Consider the following 17,897-nt stretch of genomic DNA (forward strand, 5'->3'; position numbering starts at 1 on the left):
CAACAGCTGATTCTGCAGTCCTCTCCTTGACTTCCAAAACAGAAGGTAGTAGAAGAGGCAAATAACAGTACTGTAACAGGATGGGTAAGGAAGGAAACGGTTACTCAAAATCTCAGTCCCAGCTTCAGAGCACTGAACCAATCTTGTCCAAGGATCAAATCAAGTCCTCTGCCCAAAGTCAAAAATTCATGCTACGAAAAGCAGATGGACAACCTCCAGGTCTCTCTCTCCAAAGAGAATGAGTCATGCATGAACAGCAGACTCTTGCTCATTCCTACAAGCCAGCAACGTATTTTCAAATGTCCCATTCCATTCCAAACGTAAATTCAAGAAAATTGTCAGTTGAACACTCGGTAAATACAGTGAGATTCTGAGGATTTCACTTACAAGAACTGATTTACATGATGGAAACAAACAAAGTGCCCTCCAGCCACACAGTAAACCTCACAAGTAACAAAGGACTGCTTCTGGAGAAGCAGGTCTGCAAACAGCTCTGGAGGCAACAGTCACAAACTGCTCCTGTGAAGGTCACTCAGCATGGTATCCATGACTCTGGCGTACTCAGAACTGGAACAATCACTTCTGCTCTCTATGCATTTTGTGGAAGGTGGCAGGCTGTTTGGCCTTATGCATGTGTGATATGAGACCCAAAATGACAGACAATGGCAGTCAATGAGAACACGATTATGTCCTCAGAAATAACGAAACGAATAGCTACTGTGGGAGTTGGAGAGGACACAGGACTGAAGACGTTCTGTCCATCTTGCTGCTTTTTCTAGTGAAATACTGCTCCTAGGGAGTTTGTATGTATGCATCACTGTTGCAAAAACTCTCCTTAGCTGTTTGGATGCAAGCCTTCTGGCTGGTCTGCTCAGAACCAGCCTTACAAGCAGTACTATGAGGATGAAGAGAAATTATTTGGCTAGACCTTCCTTTCACTGTTACAGATACCTGTTAAATTTTCTCATTCTCGTTCATCCTCATGCTCTGCCACATTAAGAGAAACTGAACTTGAACATTTGATAACTCCAACATAGTATGACACTCTTTCCATAACTGGGAATATGTATTTATTCCTTCCTCCTTTCTGAGTTTAGTTTAGAATTAAATCCAAAACAATAACAGAAATCAGCTTTAACAAGACAAAAAAATTATCTTCAAATTTCTTTATCTAACTGCACTTCCAAAAAAGTCAAGAGTCAAACATGTGCAGATGAGCAGAAGAGGCAAATAGATAGCTTTTTTTTATTTTAAGGTGTAGGTTTTTTGTTTGTTTGTTTTTTTGTGTGTGTGTGTGCGTGTATTTGTTTAAATATATGCACCAAAGTAATCCCTGGCTTAAAATGAGTGAAATCAAAGCATATGAGCTTCAGAGAAATTCAAGACAGCTGACACCTAAAGGCTTTCATTAGGGTATCTTTTCTCAGTCAAGTTTAGGAATAGTCTTAATATTACTACTTTGATACTGAAACCAACACATTCAAGCTCAGGAAGAAGTTCAGAAATGCATCACTAGACCTAGCTACTGACCTACCTAACACACTTTACCAATCCTGAATAAACAAAATAGTATTTGTTATACATACCTGTGTATGAGGTTGGTCAGAGGCTCAATTAATTTCTTTCCCAGCCTAGGTTCTAATGGAGTAAGAGCACCAAACTATTTTAAGAAGTACAAACAAGAAACTGAATTAATAGCTGGTTTTAAGCAACATAAAAGCATTAGTTAAATATAATGAATTGTAGTTTAAATAAGCCATGTTAAATTTTTTTTTCTCTAAGTTCACAAATACTAGAAGAGATTCCTGGTTCGTTTTTTAATTAGAATTAAAGGTAACTAGACCTACAAGCAAAAAAAAACTATTTTCATACACAACGGTTTAATGAGGATCCCAATCCTGTAAATATAGGTTGAAAATACTTGCCAGTTTTATAATTTTAATGAGAACCCAATTATTGGTTGACGATGTCATCAACTTGAAAAAGAGTGGAGCAAGAGAAAGGTAGTTCTTGGGATTGCGTCGAGCCAGCTCACAAATAACATTTACTGCAGCAGACTGCACACCTGAGAAATAGAAGTGAGACAAACAAAATTCTCAAACACCTCAATGGTAATTGAAGTTTCTGGTGCAGAACACTCAGAACAAAAGCAGTTGAAGATTCAGACTCGTACATTCAAAGAGGAATGGATCAACCTCATTACCAGTGATGAGGTAGTGAACTAAACATAGGAATGCAAGACAAACTCAGGAAGGGTATTATTTAATTTCAGCTGCTTTCTAATATATCAAACTATGTATCTGCTTTGTGCCCACTCTCAGACAAAAAAACTGCCCTTCTCCTCCCCTCCTTGCTATAGATAGCTTGTTTGAGGGACACAGACAACAAAAATTAAAATCATTAACCTTATCCACCATAAAGTTTCCAAACACTGCTTCTTTAAAATGTATTATTTAGACATTTTTAATTAAACCATAAAAAGAAAAATCCTTAAACAAGATCACTGAAAAGTTAATTCTAATTGCTCAATCTCAAATTGATCTCAGTTTGGAGTCTTCCAGTCTAGGCTTTATAACAGAAAGTAGTTTTTGCCACAAAGCATCATAAGTAGTTTCTTCCTTTGTTTGCAGGTGGTTTTGCTTATTTCTTTGTTTTTAAGAAACATTGTCCCTGGAAGATGCATCTTACATGCCCATAACAAATCTGTCCAGTAAACCTATCTACATTTTTCCTTCTAAACACATAAATCAACTCGAGTTCGCAAAACTACAATGCACCCAGACTCCTTGAAACAGATATATAGCATTTTGGCATAGTGAAGGAAGACTAGTACCTTCGATTAACACCAATTAAAAATATATTTTTAAATTTAAAAATAGAAAAAAGTCTACTGAATTATGTGAAATTATTTTAAGTACATCTATTGCCAACAGCCAATAGCTGCAGCTTTGTACAAGTGCACAAGAAACAAAAAGCTTGAAATTAACTGAAATATCTTCCACAGTCAAATTAAGCAACAAGCCACGAATCACTAAGCAGCTTTGTCCCATTAAAGTTTAATCGACCGATACAGTTTCAGTAACTTTGGCCTTGAATAAAGAACTAGAACACATTTTCAACATGGTAATATCTGTCAGAACTCTCACATGGCCATCTACCTATTCAAACATTGTGCTCAGATTTTTTTTTTTTTCATTTTTCACTCCTCTATACAAACTCAAAAAGCATTTATACCTAAATGTTTTGGAGCAGAAGCAATTTACTGAAATCCACTCACCAGGATCTGGATCTTCAAGTTTCTCTTTAAGGCGAGGAAATGCAGGACGGAGGGACTCTGGGTATTTCAAGAAAACTTTGTACATGATTAACACTGCTTTCTTCCTGATATAAGGCTTCGTATGAGACATCTGTTAATGAAACAATTGGGATCAGGCTCTTAGCAAATTTACATTTCCAAGATTCTTCTCAAGGCCCCTGTGTCCACACCAGTCTCTCTCAAAAATGTTTCATAGGAGACTTGGCTGCTTCAGTTTCCCAAAACTCAGCTTCTGATGGGTGAGCGAAGTACCATCATTTATCACCCCAACTACCAGAAATAACCAACACGATCCTCCTGAGCCACAAAGGCTGTTAAGGGTCCCCAAAAGACTCAAAAGGAAAAAGTGTCAGTTTTCACATGTAGCAGTTCTAAGTTTAACAGGTATTTACCAGATTTGAACAATTTAACATTCTTTAATTACAGGAAAAAACATTACTCAGTCTTATCAACTCACCAGTGTCATGATGTCATTTGCCAAGTCCCTGGCAAGATCTGGAGTAACAAAACAGGACAAGCCAGTCAGTGCAACTCCAGTATCATATTGGTTAGGGCTACTCAGATCCTAAAAAAGGAAAAAGAAGCTCAAAAATTTAAGATCACACAGGATGTTGAGAAACTATTTTTTCAGACCAATTCCATTCACTCAACAGATATGAAGCAAAGCTTTTGTTCCACGGGAATGTTTATATCAGCTATTAAGAGGAATGTCCTCCAACACCTGCTAAAATACAGCTACCACAGGGATTAATAATTGGTACAAGGAATTGTAATTAAATTATAGATGGGTTACTGCAACATAAAAGCAACTAGAAACATCGTACCCTAGTGGTATTTCAGAAGTGGAAAGAAATAAAAAACTCAGACATGATCACAAATATATTTAAAATGCTAAAAAAAAAGAAGTGGAATTAAATACTATCACTGTTAAATCAAAGCCAAATTGTCATCAGCCGCACTGGGAACATGCGCTCTTGGTGAGTGCATAACAGTGTCTTAGCTTAATGTATTAGAAAAATGAGACTGCTTTCCTTCCAAGCTGCTGGCAGCACCATGACTTTCAGTGCATAAAGACAGAACACAGGCTAGGGTGTAGAACACGTTTCATTTGTCAAGTTTCTTTGTACTTCTTTGTAGTCAATGTAGTATAGCCTGAATCTTAAAAACACTTGAAAGACTCCTAAAAAATATCAATACTCCTATCTGAGCAAGTTCACATGCAGGTTATAAAACCAGATCTCATGGAATACGGAGCATTACAGGATGAATGCTTAATTGCAGTTATTAGGAAACAAAAATATGAAGTCAACTGCACAGAGCATTTGCAAACTGAGAATTAACAGTCTGGATTCCTGTGTACAAGACCACAGTAGGAGAGCTAAACACAGGCCTTCAGGCTTCTGTGTCACCTCCATCTCATTTTGATACCTCTTGTAGGTGGGACAAAATTAGGTTCTACTTTGATAATAACTAAATTACTTCCTCAAGAGCAACAAAACTTTGCAACACATTCTGGCTTTTACATATGTGCAGTCTTTAGGAAAGCTACTGGATAACATCCCACTGATCTTTTTTAAGCAAGTAAATACACACAGTTGGCATGAGACAGCACAAGGGAAGCCTACGGACAACTAAGCATTCCATTAATCCTTCAGATTGTATAATCAAAGCAGACTGTAAACCAAGCAAATAGAATTCTACACCTTCATATTCCTTAAAAGAAGTTGTTGCTTAAAGCTGTACAGTTTTCAAAACACAAATATGGAGACAGGGCAAGAAAAAAATTAAGAACTGAAATCAAGAGTTTACCTTTCGGATTTGATTAGTAGTCAACATAATTACATCAGTCCCTTCATGAAAGCACTGAGAGGCAGCTAGGTAACCAATTCTCTGTAAAAAAGCAAGGAGAATAAAAGCCACTTTTAAAAAGTAAGTTTAGACAATGTTTAGATGAACAGCAACTGGTGGTTCTACCAGCAATATTAAAAAGCAGAACAATAAGACAGGAGGTTTGCATAACAGAAGAGGCGTGACAAGGTTTTCTGTTCTTTCCTGACATAAACCCTTTTTAATAATCTCAGACGAGTAACATCTTTAGGTGTAATACATCTATCTTACGGGTATTAAAATTATCTTTATCTCCTGCACTTTGTTAGAACGTACAGGTTCAGTGGCCAAGATGTAGAAAATAGGACAGTCAGTACAAGAAACGAGGAATATTTATTTTGTCTTGGTTGTGCCTAAACCAGAACTCCTTGACTCTTGACTTTGTTATGAAAGCCCAATCTGGAAGCCGTTCTTTACGAAGTAATGTTCCATCCTATTCATTTGGTGAAAAAGAACAAGCACGAACAAAACCTTACAGGCGAAAAAACACATCCACCCAAACAAAACCATGCACTCTTTTTTCACAAAAGATTTGACAGCTGTTGTCAAATACCCAATAGAAAAAGCCTATAGTAGCAGGTCAAGTATTATATACTAGAAAATAAACAGTTTACTTCCTTTCCATACTGAAGAAATCAAACCAAAGATGTGTCAATATATTAAATACAATAATGAAACAGCTTGGTTAGTACAGCAGTAATTACACAGAAAACTCACTTTGAATGTAAACTTTGATGCACTCATGACTTCAATAATATTGAAAGCAGCCCAACTGATGTCGTAGCCCAGCATCTGTAACTGTAAGCAGAGAAGCCTAGATTACAAACTTCTGAAATATGAGACTCGAAAAATAGGTCAGGATACCTCAGAAAATTAAAGATAGAACAAGAGTCCAAAAATAACACTACAAGGCACCTCAAGATTATGACCCACTGTTATGTTCTATGCTACCTGGAGTAAGCTAAAGGCATCCAGAAGTTCCACCAGAAGCAAGTTTCAAAAATACTTGGCATAAATTCCAGGTACTACATAGCAGTTTTATGTGCATCACTGTGGACAGTTTCCCCCCCCCCCCCCCTTAAAAAAAATAAATCACTCTTTAACAGTGTTTTCCTGTTCTCTGCAAAGGACTGCGCAAAGAGAAACAAATACCAGTTTCAACTGCTCATGCAGCTACCTAAGAAACAATCCAGATGAGAACTACTTTTTTTAATTGGATTACTTTTAAACCAGATTAGCTTCCTGACCTAGCTCAATAAAATTGAGCAAATACTCGTGCCAGCACAACTAATGGAACGGGAACACGCAGACTCTGATGTCAGAGATACGTGCGGGAGCATTTTCACCCACAGCCTGCACTGAAAACAGTTAAAGCTGGCTGTGAAACCAGTCTAAGAAGAATAAGCAGGCTAGTTCCTAGTCAACAAGGATGAAAAAATTAAAAGATGCAATCACATTGTATCCCCGCAAGGCACTTACATATGTAAGTTTGCAGACCGCATTTGATTTCACTGCAATGTTATCCTGCTTTAGCTCCTGCTTGATCTCATCGATGCACTGGGAGATGTATTTTGCCTGAGGGAAACAAAAAACATGCATGCTCATTTACCATGGAACATTCACTTCCGTAGATTTCCAACACGTTATTGGGAAGAAGGCAGCAGAACTCATCATTTGCAAGAGCCAAATCCATCTCGCGTGCAAGGTAAGCACTTCACTCTGACGGAACTGTTCATTAACAAAAAATGTCACACTTTATCACAAAACTGAAAGTATGCTGAGATGTTTCTTCACTGTATTTGCTGTCTTCTCCCTCCAACCCCACTATTCAGTCTAGGGCTTTAGGATCAAAGACTTGCAGCCAAAAGCTAGTCAATGGAGATCATGTGCCTAGTGCTAAGAACAAACACTTGAGTTTCACCCCTCCTAGAACACGTGTTAGGCCCTTACCTCAATGGAAAGACAGAGATTACTGAGTCATTATGCCTAGAAATAACCACATAAAAGACTGAATAGCCCACAAATTTAAGGTGATGGATGAAAAGATGAGTCCTCTCTTCTTTTGGGCATTCTGTAGACATCCAGCACTGCAGATGTGCACTTAGAACAGTCCTCACACCTGAAGGGACAGAGCACAAGTCTTTCACTGGGTAAAAATACTTCTGGCTGGCACTTGCCATTCACTCCAAAATTGGCAAACATGCCTACCCTCCCCAGCACAGGAATTAGCTAAGTGATTTTGCTATTTACACATTTTGAAAAGCAACACCTAGTTATTTGTATGATTTTCTCAGTAATTCAGAGCCAAATGTCACAATGTTTACATTTAAATATTTGGCCCTTTGCTTCTTTCCAAACAATCACGTCTGTGCTTGTGGGAGGGATGTGGCAAATGCATGATCTAAAAATATCTGTACAGATTTTACTTCATAAGTAGGCTTAACTCTGAGATTCTTTCAGTTCACAATTAATTATGATTTAAGTACTGAAGGCATCTGCTACAGAAGTCATGAAAATTTAAAAGCAGGGACATAATCCCTCCTTAGAAAGCCACACATGCACCAGGGCATTTCCCATTCAATATAAATCAATTGCCGGAAGAACTGGGTCAGAAAACAATTAGCTAGTTTCAAGCAAAACTCTGCCTCCATACCATTACCTTCCACCAAAAAGATGTTTTCCACACAGAAGTCTATTGGTCTGCCTTTAACTAACACTTCTCCTCTTTACACTAAGTTTTGTTTACTATCCCAACTGTTCTTTGGCCTCCTACATCATCCTACAGTGATACTCATGCTTAACTAATGTCATGAAATTTAGAAGCAGAGAATGTTATTTTGAATCATCATTGGGTGGCAACAAAAAAAATCATACAAGGTCTGTAGTGCAACAAGGTGCTGCAACGATCCAGGTGAGGAAGAGTAGCAACTGAATTTTAACACTAGGACTTCATGCTCCAAGCAGCAGCCTTATAATGGCAATCCACACTGCTCTAATTTAGGGTCTAGTGATACCAAAGTTAGAATCCACCATCAGGATGCACAGTGAACACACGTAATTCAGTGCAGGAACAGTTCCATCGGGTTAACAGCCTTAATGTAACCAGAGTAATTTGTCTGGCCTCTCTCTCAAATCTTGCACTTACGCAAGGATAAAAGCCAATGCATTTGTGGCAATGCTAAACTCAGATGGAAATTCTAAGATATTTCTAGTAGAAGCCTTTGTTGACCTTTTTGGAGTTCTTGCTTGTCCCACTCCTGCAGCCTAGCAAGGTCCCTCAAACAGCAGCACTGCCCTCCAGCAAAGGCCTGATGAAAGAAAGCAACCAAGCAAATGAATTTACGTAGGAATAAGTTAACTCATTTAAGTGCCTGTATTTGGGATAGAAATAATATCTTTGTACCAGGAATCTTCATGTTAAGGGAAGGCAGGCCAAACACCCCCTTCCTCTACAGAGATTCCCATATGTCCTCCTGAATAGGGTGAGCGGATCTCACCTACCACGAAAGGATGGCACTGCCTCCTAATGCTTGACTATGTGGAGTCCAGGTGACTTCTCCTAGGAAATAGAAGATTTGCTATTCTAAACAGTCATGACAGTGATCTAAGCCCAGACAGCTCCCATGGAAGAGTTTAAACGCATGTTTAAACTGAAAAACTTCCGATGGTAGGTAGGAAATACGTACGTGACCTAAGATGCTGAAAGAACAACTCGCACAACATGCAACTGATCTACAAACACATTGTAGTGAGCCTTGAATATTTTATGCACCCCTAACAGCATGCCAGAGCGGTGTCACAGAATCCCGCGCCATATATCTTGTTGCCACGGCCTGGGCAGCGGGGCCAGCCCCTGCTTTCCATGCGGAGTACTGCACTGCCCACACCCGGAAAGCATCACTGCTTTCTCACAGCTCCTACCACAAACCTGCTTAAACATTAGCCTCAGTTTCCTAAAAACCTCTCAGGAGTTGAACCCAAACCACTGCATGACCAGAAGGGGGACAAAATCGCACAGAAGTTAAATACTGTACAGCTCCAGTACAGCCAAACGCAGACTCCTGAGTCTCCAGGCACACCCAGCAGCTTCAGCAGCCTGCAGGCAAACCTTTGCCAGAAAGTTAGTCTAACAGAATGAGCAAATTCCTTAAAAGAGGGCAGAAAAGTGTATTGTAGAACAAAACCATGTCTGAAACTAAAATAAGGCCTTCTGAAGAGCAGAGAAGTCCTTCCAAAATAACTGTACACCAAATCCTAAAAGACTACAAGGAATGAAAGCCTATATATAGAACGCTTTAAAGGCTCAGGAGTATTACCTTTTTGTTAATCTCTCTCGAGTAGCACTGCATTAATGAGCAATATGAAGGAAAGCGCTCCGTTTAGTCTCCTGTTTAAATCTGAAACCCAACAAACCGCTCCCTGCCCCATCTAACTAACACAAAGCAAACAAGCGTGTGCACACGCAGGTCTTTAGAGCTCCTCTTGGCTCTCTAGCCGGCAGCACCCTGACCTTGTGCAGCGCCCGTCTGCCGTTGCTCCGAAGCAGTGCCACGCCACGCGACATCCCCAGGCCCCACACCGCCTTCGAGCCGTGAAATTCAGCCAAAGCAGTGAGAGGGAGAAGGACCATGCAATGCAATGAAAAAAGTGTTTGGACATCTGTAGGCATCGTGGACACCAAGCAAGGCCTAAATATTTGCAAGAAAAAAATAATTTAAATACTGAATAGACCAAAATTGGGTTAGTTTTCCCAGCACTGACTCACTGATAGCTTTTTGCATAAATCTCTCGAGTATGGCAGTTTTCTAGTGTGGTAAAACAAGTATTTCCCAAGGATGTAATTGGTTCCTTCAACACTTCTCCGATTGCATGAAGAAAGGAAAGCAAAAGGAAAACACTTCAGAGTTCATTTATGCTCACAGTATTGAACCGATACGCAGTGCTTCAATACCCAGTATCAACACACAACTTAACTACTAACCCTGTCAGTCTTACACGAAGCCTTCCTGGGACACTACTCAATTGCTCGTTTGCTGCTCGACTGAGGAGAATTTTTAAGTCCCAATATTTGTAGACCGTGAGCCATTCCCAGCCAGACCGCACTGAGCAAACAAGGCGATCACAAGGAAGCCTCTCACTCCGGCTGGAGGTAAGAACAAGCAGAGCCAGTGACTGAAAGAACATCAGCAGGGTGATGGCAGTCCTGCCAAGGCTGCGACTCCGCAGTCAAAAGCTGAAGGGCACACGGTAACACAGGGAAAAGCTGAGAGGAGCTTTCATCCTTGCGAGGCTGCCAAGTGGGAGAGGAGCCGTTCCCAACTCCGGGGAAAAGGCTCCTTAGTGAAACGCCAGAGCAACCACTCAGGGGCTTGCTTTTTCTTGTATCCTTCAGGAGGAGGAAGGTTACAGAATCACTCGGAGGAGTACAGCTAAAACCCAAGAAAAGACTGCAGACGTAAAGAGCAATCCCTCAACAAAGCTGTGTACACAGCATGAAATCGTAATGCCTTACTGTGTGCCTCCAAACTGATGGGGCAAGCACTTCATACCCACTGATAAAATACGCAACATCATTTAATGTAAGCCCAAATTCTGTAATAAACTGAGACCTCGCTCAGAAAACACATGCATTTCAACCAGCGCAAGTGGCCACGGCGAGAATGAAGAATCAAAAACAATCCCTCAAACGGAGGGAGGGAAGGAAAAGTGGGTCATGGTAAGATGCCAGAACATCAGTTTATAGGATTCTTTTTATTTCCCAGGCCATGTTTTTTGAATTAAGTTTGAAAAACGTTCAAATTTTGCTCCAAGCTCTGCTCAAGACAAAACTTAGTCTTTGCTGATGATTTCAGAGATGTTCACAAGAGATTAATTTTTCTTTTCTAGCAATACACAAGGAAGGCTGAGAAATCGCTCCTCCAATGGAACAATCACATTCCTCCAAAGCGTGATGCTCTGTGCTGCACTTCCATCAGCAGTCAAACTTAGTATTTTACAGGAGATGAGAAGACAGCAGTGGTTAGATAAACATCACTGCATTAACTTCACATTAAAACCAAACGTGAATTATATGAGATATATATATATATATATATATATATATATATAATAGTCTTGAAGAGGATGCATCTGAGCCAATGCATCAATCACTGGAATCAAAAGAAAGCAAACTCATTCTCACCCCTTAGGGTTACAGCCCAGCAAACAAAAGGCAGTGAATCCTTCAGGTCCTTAACAGGACCAGTCTCAACCCAGCTGCAGCTGATTTGGGACTCATGCCCAGCACTTAGTGCAACAGCGACGGGCTTTCCACCAGACCAACAGCAGGCGTTGGAGATCGGCAGTCCCTATTTGTACCGCACCTTCGGGGTTAAATACAGTGTTTATGAACAGGACGATTAACAGCCTACACCAGAGGCATTGAGATATGAGATGAATGCATTACTACCACTGTAAAACAAAGTTTGTAATAAGTAGAAGCAATACTAAAGAAGTACAGAGTATGACATGTGTTGAGCTCAGTAGCGTTTCAGTTTTTTGTAACACAGACATGCTTGACATTAAACCCCATGAAATCACACTGAGCGCGAGCACGTGATGATCTCACATGAGCTGTGCTATGGCCACTGCATCAACTTCCAGGGAACCAGTAACAGCTGCCTGCCCCCACTTTTTGGTGGGTGTTTTGTTAAAGACCTTAAGAAGTACTACCTGCAGGATGCGAGCCACGTGACCTGACCGTGGTGCTTAACACACAAGGCAGTTACACCTCAGACATCTCGTGGAGGCAAAGCAGCTTTCTAATTTGTTTACACTTCAAGCAGAAGATCCTGTTACAAGCACAGCACAGATCATCTGTCACCTCCTAACTTTGGAAGAAGGCCGGAAAGAAATAGATTGATTCCCAGGCTTCCATCAAAACCCCCAAAAGCCCTTCATGTCAACAAACCCCAGTGACTGCAGTACCCGAAACATAAGCATCATACCTCAACAGCTCAAAATAAATCAACTGAAGTAAGAGCTGTTTTTTTAAGCTCATGGCTATTTTTGCATTCACTTGAACACAGCATTAGAGATGAGCATAACAGATGTTAACTTCTATCATAGATAAAAAATATTTAAATACAGCAGAAGTAACAGGATCCCTCCTAAAGACTGCTTCACGGATGGAAGGAAACAATTTCCAGGCACATGCTCCCACACGTTAACTTACAACTAACTTCCCTAAAGCCAAATCCCAGGTAAAGTAGGCAAGAATCTAAGCTACAATTGGGAAGCTGCACAGCATTCAAGCATTCATTTAAGCAGGCTTGCGGCAGCCAAAATAAAATGATGCAAAAGGCAGTCAGATGCAATAAGGAGTTCAGAAAATATGGTTACAACTTGAAAGGCATTGGAAAAATCAAGCTTACCTTTCACTGAACTGTTACAAGATGTTGCCGCATGTTTGAACACGTCTTACTTAGCTTGCCTTTACTACTCAGCTCCCCAGGGATTTATTCACTCATCCTGTAGATGGTCTCAGGATCCTAGACCAGGGTATTGCCCCCATCAATGATAAATACAGTTGGCTTGAAGGCCAACCTTTGCCATTTCATTTTGCAGTAGTCTTCTCCTACATTATTTGTTAGAAACATGGAGCATTATCCACTACTCCCTCATCTGTCACAACCAAAGCTAGCAAGATAGCTGGGCTACTTGGCCAGAAGACACTTAGGGAGGAACGCAAAAATCAATTTACATACACATATATGGTTGGTTGAAATCATACACACTGACTGAAATTTGGCATGGTACATCCATCTCCCCCAATCTGATTTATAAATCCGTAAAAAAACACTGAAATATTGTTTTTAAAATTCAGGTAGCTGTATAGCACTTCATGTCTGCCTGTTGGAGTTGCTCAGTATCTGCTCTCCAAAGAGCATCCCTGCAGTGCCACAGGGCGCTGTACAAGCACACACCACCTTCCAAACAGGTCAGCAGTGGCCAGGGATGGGACGTGGCAGAACAATCAGCTGGGTAGCTGCAGCCGAGCACCCAATGCGACGCCCAGCCAGACGCAGGCCTAGGCTGGTGCAGGCACCCCAGGGCGATGCTGCCTGTGTCACCGAGCGCTGCAGATCGGTCGGGTTTGCTCTTGATGAGCCCCTTTTTGGCAGTTTGGCCGAAGACAATTGCAATGTTTTACACAAAAAGACACCTATCTGGGGAGCTGCAGCACAGATACACGAGCCATCCTGGAGCGTTTCCCCACGTGGGCTGTGCCAACGATTAAGTCAGTATTAGACAGTGAGCCCTAAAACAGTCCAACATAAATCAGTAACGCATCTTCAGTAAGACTTCAGAGATGTCCCTTAATATAGAAGTCTCCAGTCTGATCACTGTATTTGTTAATTTAACTGCACAGCAATTAAGAAACCCTCAGGGGCCTACACTAAGCCATATCTGAGCAGACAGCTTTGAAGACCACAGAGAGGTGACAGCCAGAAATGCTTATCCCTGAAAACACAACAGGTACTTGACCTTTTATTTCCACATGAGGACACGAAGAGCTAGGCAAGTACCATCTAGGCTATGCAATATATTACAAAAAGGAACAGCCAATACAAAACACAACACAACTACACAGCCTACAAACTCAGTTTGATCAGTGCCTGAGGAGGTAAGTCAGCGTGTCCCCAACATCCTTCCATAACCAGTGACACCTCAGTATTCAAGGGGGCTTGTAAATATTGTCAGTTATTTTGAACGTATGCTTCTTGTTAAAAAACACCCAACTGCATATGCTACTACTAACCGTATTATTTGCAGCATCCTTTAGCTTACTCAAAAATCTTTATACTTCTTTATAAAATCTTTATACTTCCTGCCACCTGGATTTAAGCAGGCTCCCCTTTCAATTATGAAGCATTTACATCTTTCAGTATCAGTTGTGTTTTGTTTTAAGCAAGCTAAGGAACACAAATGCTTCTTTATAACCAGTCCCATGACTTGGTCTTTCTGATGCACATTGTTTAAAGCTTCCCTTGCTGCTCTTCATATCCCACCAGACACGGGACACATCAGAGAGCACTTCTAGATGAAAAATCTAAAGTTACTCTTTGCACCAAAACTATTCACTAACCCACACAGAGGAAGAGGTTTTTCACTAACTTGTGCTATTTCCTCTAACATGGTCAATGTCTGCAGAAGGACCCACTTTCTGCATTCAACACCCGGACAAAGATGGCTGCATCAGAAAGCATCAAACAGTGAAGACAACCACAGCCCAGAAATATAGTCAGCTTGTAATTTGATTTTTCTAGATGTTCTTCCCCTGGCCTCGCAAGGGGTGCAGTATGTTCCCAGGTACCAGGAAACATTTTTTCCCTTGCACCTGCTTAGGCAGAACTTTTATTTACACGTGTGAGAAAGCAATCTGTCCAGAGCACTTCACACCCTCAGAAGAGGGCCAGCTACAAAGAATCTGGACAGGGAACAACGCTCTTAGCCCCACTCATGCCACAGACAATTAAATCATATTTAACACCAGCGAAAGCATGAAGCTAATGAAAGGCAGCACTAATGCAAAGCCTAAGCTGCTCTCTGCTTGTAATCACCCAGGACAAAACCCACGTCTTGGCTATTGCTCCAAGGCTCCAGGCCAGCCCCTTACTGTTCGCGATGCAGAAAGTCCAGCAGAGCACTTACCTGCTCCTTGCCACCTCTGGAGGCCACCACTAGCCTGCTTCCTTCCTGGTTGGTGTGAGGTCCTTATCCAGTCTTCTGTGTATTGTTCCCATTTCTGACTGTCTTTTTCCCAGCGATTCACACGCGCCAAGAATTAACAATGGCAACTCTAGATCCACTCAAAAGTGGGTGGAATAATGAGCTCCCTTCGAAGATATGAACACACACATGATGAGCAGAAAGCGATCAAGCATCAGCGACTGAAAGAGCTGTCTGCCATCAATGAGCTGCACACCACCTATTATTTGGTGTGAAAACCCAGCCCACCTGAAGAAAATTGCACCATACCTACATTTGTGCCTACTTCCTGTTATAAAGCTTCCCTGTATTCTCAGTCTTGGGCACCAAGAAAATTTTCAGCAATCCTCAAAATTCCTGCCATGATCCACCCCCCCATCCTTTCCTATTAGGTATCAGTAAAGGGACCAGATGCCAAGCTGCCAGAAGACCACTGCATTAGATGATCTTCAGCCTCGCTGTGACGGGCTATGTCCCAAAGACTTGGGATTTTACAGGATTCCTCAAAACCCCTGACACCATGATTTCATGTGAAAACTTGTCAGAGAAGTAACTGGAATTGTGCAGTCAAGCACAGCAGCACTTGATTTAGCAGAAAAGTTTTTTTTGTTTGTTTGTTTGTTTTTTTAAGCAACTCAAGTCCATTGTCCTTAGGTAACAGTCCCTAGGAGGTGAGAACAGAGCGGCAGCTCTGTAAGGCTGGTATTTGATCTGTTAGACACGTATTTCACAGCACATCACACGGAATACTCAATGTGTCCCTCATTTATCATTAGGGATCAACCAGAATTTAGTTTTAGTTTTTTCAGCCAGAAATACTGGGCACCCCTCTCTCTCCTCAGGCTTGCTTCTGCGAGGTCATGTACCAAAGTACTTCCATGCAAACCAGCGATGCAACACCTAGCACAGAGCATTACCTAGGGAAGAGTGCAAGGTTTTTAATGTGCTTTTTCCTCAGCTATTGACTACCAAAAATTTAAAGTGCTAATCCTTCACGCAAGCAGCAGCTTCACTGACAGAAATGAGAGTGATTTTCTTTAGTTAGGAGAGAAGTGCACAGAAATTTTGTGCAAGACTTTAAGCCCTTTCCCCTCCTTAAGTGTCCTCCAGTAAATCAAACACACTCGAAACACAAAGGGCTATGGTCTTAACAGGACAAGGCGCCACTCATTTAACAGCCCCATTTCAGCTATTTTATCATCTCAGTTTTATAAAGGAGCCTCTCGCTATAGCATCTGACGGTACTTGCCTTGATGGGAACAAAGACGTTCTTCACCCCTAATACAAAACACTGTGCATGATCCAAAGAGCATCTAAGGATTATCTCTGCCTTGTATTTCAGGTTCAGGAGATTCCCCTAACAGAACTCATTTCCCAGTGTGGAATATGTAGAAAAAAATCTCTTCCACTTTTAACATCCTGTGGCACAAGCCACTCCCCTTTAGCCTGCTGCGTAGCACCTCCGTAATAAGTAGGCACAAAGTGGAAGAAGTTGTTCCACAGGGGACAAAACCCTGTCAGAACAGATCAAAGATTCACTGCTTTCACTAGCAGAAGGATTCATTTTCCAAACAAAAGAGAAAGGTATTAGAAGTGAAGGCCAGGGGAGAATGGCACAGGACATCACATCTTCCTTGCAGACTTAGCACCGGGAAGCAGCACAGGAATTAAAGCATCTGTGTCCACTGTTGAAAAGTAAACACGACACGTTGAACTTGGAGAAGATCTAAAGCGGTTACGCTGCCTCTTCACACTGCGTGTACTACCCAGAAGGATGATGCAACTCCAAATTTCCCCAAGACTGGAAAATGAACGGAACATCTGCACTAAGCATCTGTGTGAACTGAAGGGCATCCTCCCCCTTACGTCCCATCCTCACAGAACACCACCACTTCAGTTCTAGTGTTTTAAATTCAAAATAAATGGGTCAGCTTTAGATAAAGATTGGAAACTAAAATTAAAACGGCCTCTCACAAGTAATTAAGCACTTTGCAGCAAAGATGCGAGCTGAAGTGCCAGTCAGCCTCCACTGCTCTCTCAATTCCTCTGCTGAGCTGAAGGGAACACTGAATTATTGGCAAAGAGTTTGGGGCACTCCATCAACTTCACAACTAGGCTTGGGGTACAGCCCTAAGGCCCAGCAAGACAAGAGGCCACACAACCATCAGGCAAGAATGCAGCTCGCTGGTTAAAAGCTGTGTCTGCAAAACCCACAGCTGGCCCTGGGTGACAACCGCTCAGCATGCCCTGTGCTACAAACACGTCCCTGAGGCGGAAGCGAAACGCTTGGGATGGTACCTGCAGAGGAATTGGAACCTGTCATATTTAAGAACAAAACACTTTTGCTTCTGCAAAAAGCTTAATTAAATCAGAAGTCAAAGCAATAATCATACCTTCAGTTCCTTAGTGTCACTTTAACAACCTCTGTGCCCTCTTTTCAGAGACTTCTCTTTCATAGAGTAATTTTTGCTGAGCTGAGATCCATCAGTTATTGGGCAGTTTGTTTGAAACACTTTGTCCTATTCAGAAATTTGTGTCTCTTGAGCCTAGACACTTATCTGGAGACACACACACAAGTCATTCAAACAACTGCATTCAATATTTGAGCAACACTCAGATAAAATCAACAACGGAAGCATTATGGGAAAAGGAAGATCTTTTTGCAACTATTTCCTCTAAAACATTATTCTGATGTTGCAACGTCACCTGAAAACCAGAGGATATCCATGACCATTCCCTGAGAAGCACCAAATCAGCACCCAGCATTTTAGTTACAGAAGGTTTACAGTCCTCTTCAAGAGCTAAAAAAAATGAACAACCCTGTGCAGTTTGCAGCCACCTTACGTAATTATGCAAGATCTTTGAAGGATTCCAAAGCAGACCGTGTTACAGAAGACTCACATTTCATCAGGGAAATGGCTACTGTTCAGCTGAACACATCCTG

The 17,897-nt window shown here is 41.3% G+C and overlaps 1 protein-coding gene across 2 annotated transcripts in view; it reads right to left on the reverse strand.

The window, feature by feature from the left end:
- The window catches only part of AP3D1 (adaptor related protein complex 3 subunit delta 1), a 43,392-nt gene that overhangs the window by 23,266 nt on the left and 2,229 nt on the right, over positions 1-17,897 (reverse strand). For both annotated transcript variants that reach the window (XM_035348119.1, XM_035348118.1), the window contains exons 2-8: positions 6,683-6,778; positions 5,921-6,001; positions 5,126-5,206; positions 3,774-3,881; positions 3,278-3,407; positions 1,926-2,065; positions 1,587-1,660 (exon numbers count right to left, since the gene is read on the reverse strand). In XM_035348119.1, the coding sequence (XP_035204010.1) occupies positions 1,587-1,660; positions 1,926-2,065; positions 3,278-3,407; positions 3,774-3,881; positions 5,126-5,206; positions 5,921-6,001; positions 6,683-6,778 (710 nt within the window). The remainder of the gene's footprint in view (positions 1-1,586; positions 1,661-1,925; positions 2,066-3,277; positions 3,408-3,773; positions 3,882-5,125; positions 5,207-5,920; positions 6,002-6,682; positions 6,779-17,897) is intronic.

The sequence above is a fragment of the Oxyura jamaicensis genome, chromosome 28, assembly GCF_011077185.1.
Source record: "Oxyura jamaicensis isolate SHBP4307 breed ruddy duck chromosome 28, BPBGC_Ojam_1.0, whole genome shotgun sequence".
Classification (NCBI taxonomy): domain Eukaryota; kingdom Metazoa; phylum Chordata; class Aves; order Anseriformes; family Anatidae; genus Oxyura; species Oxyura jamaicensis.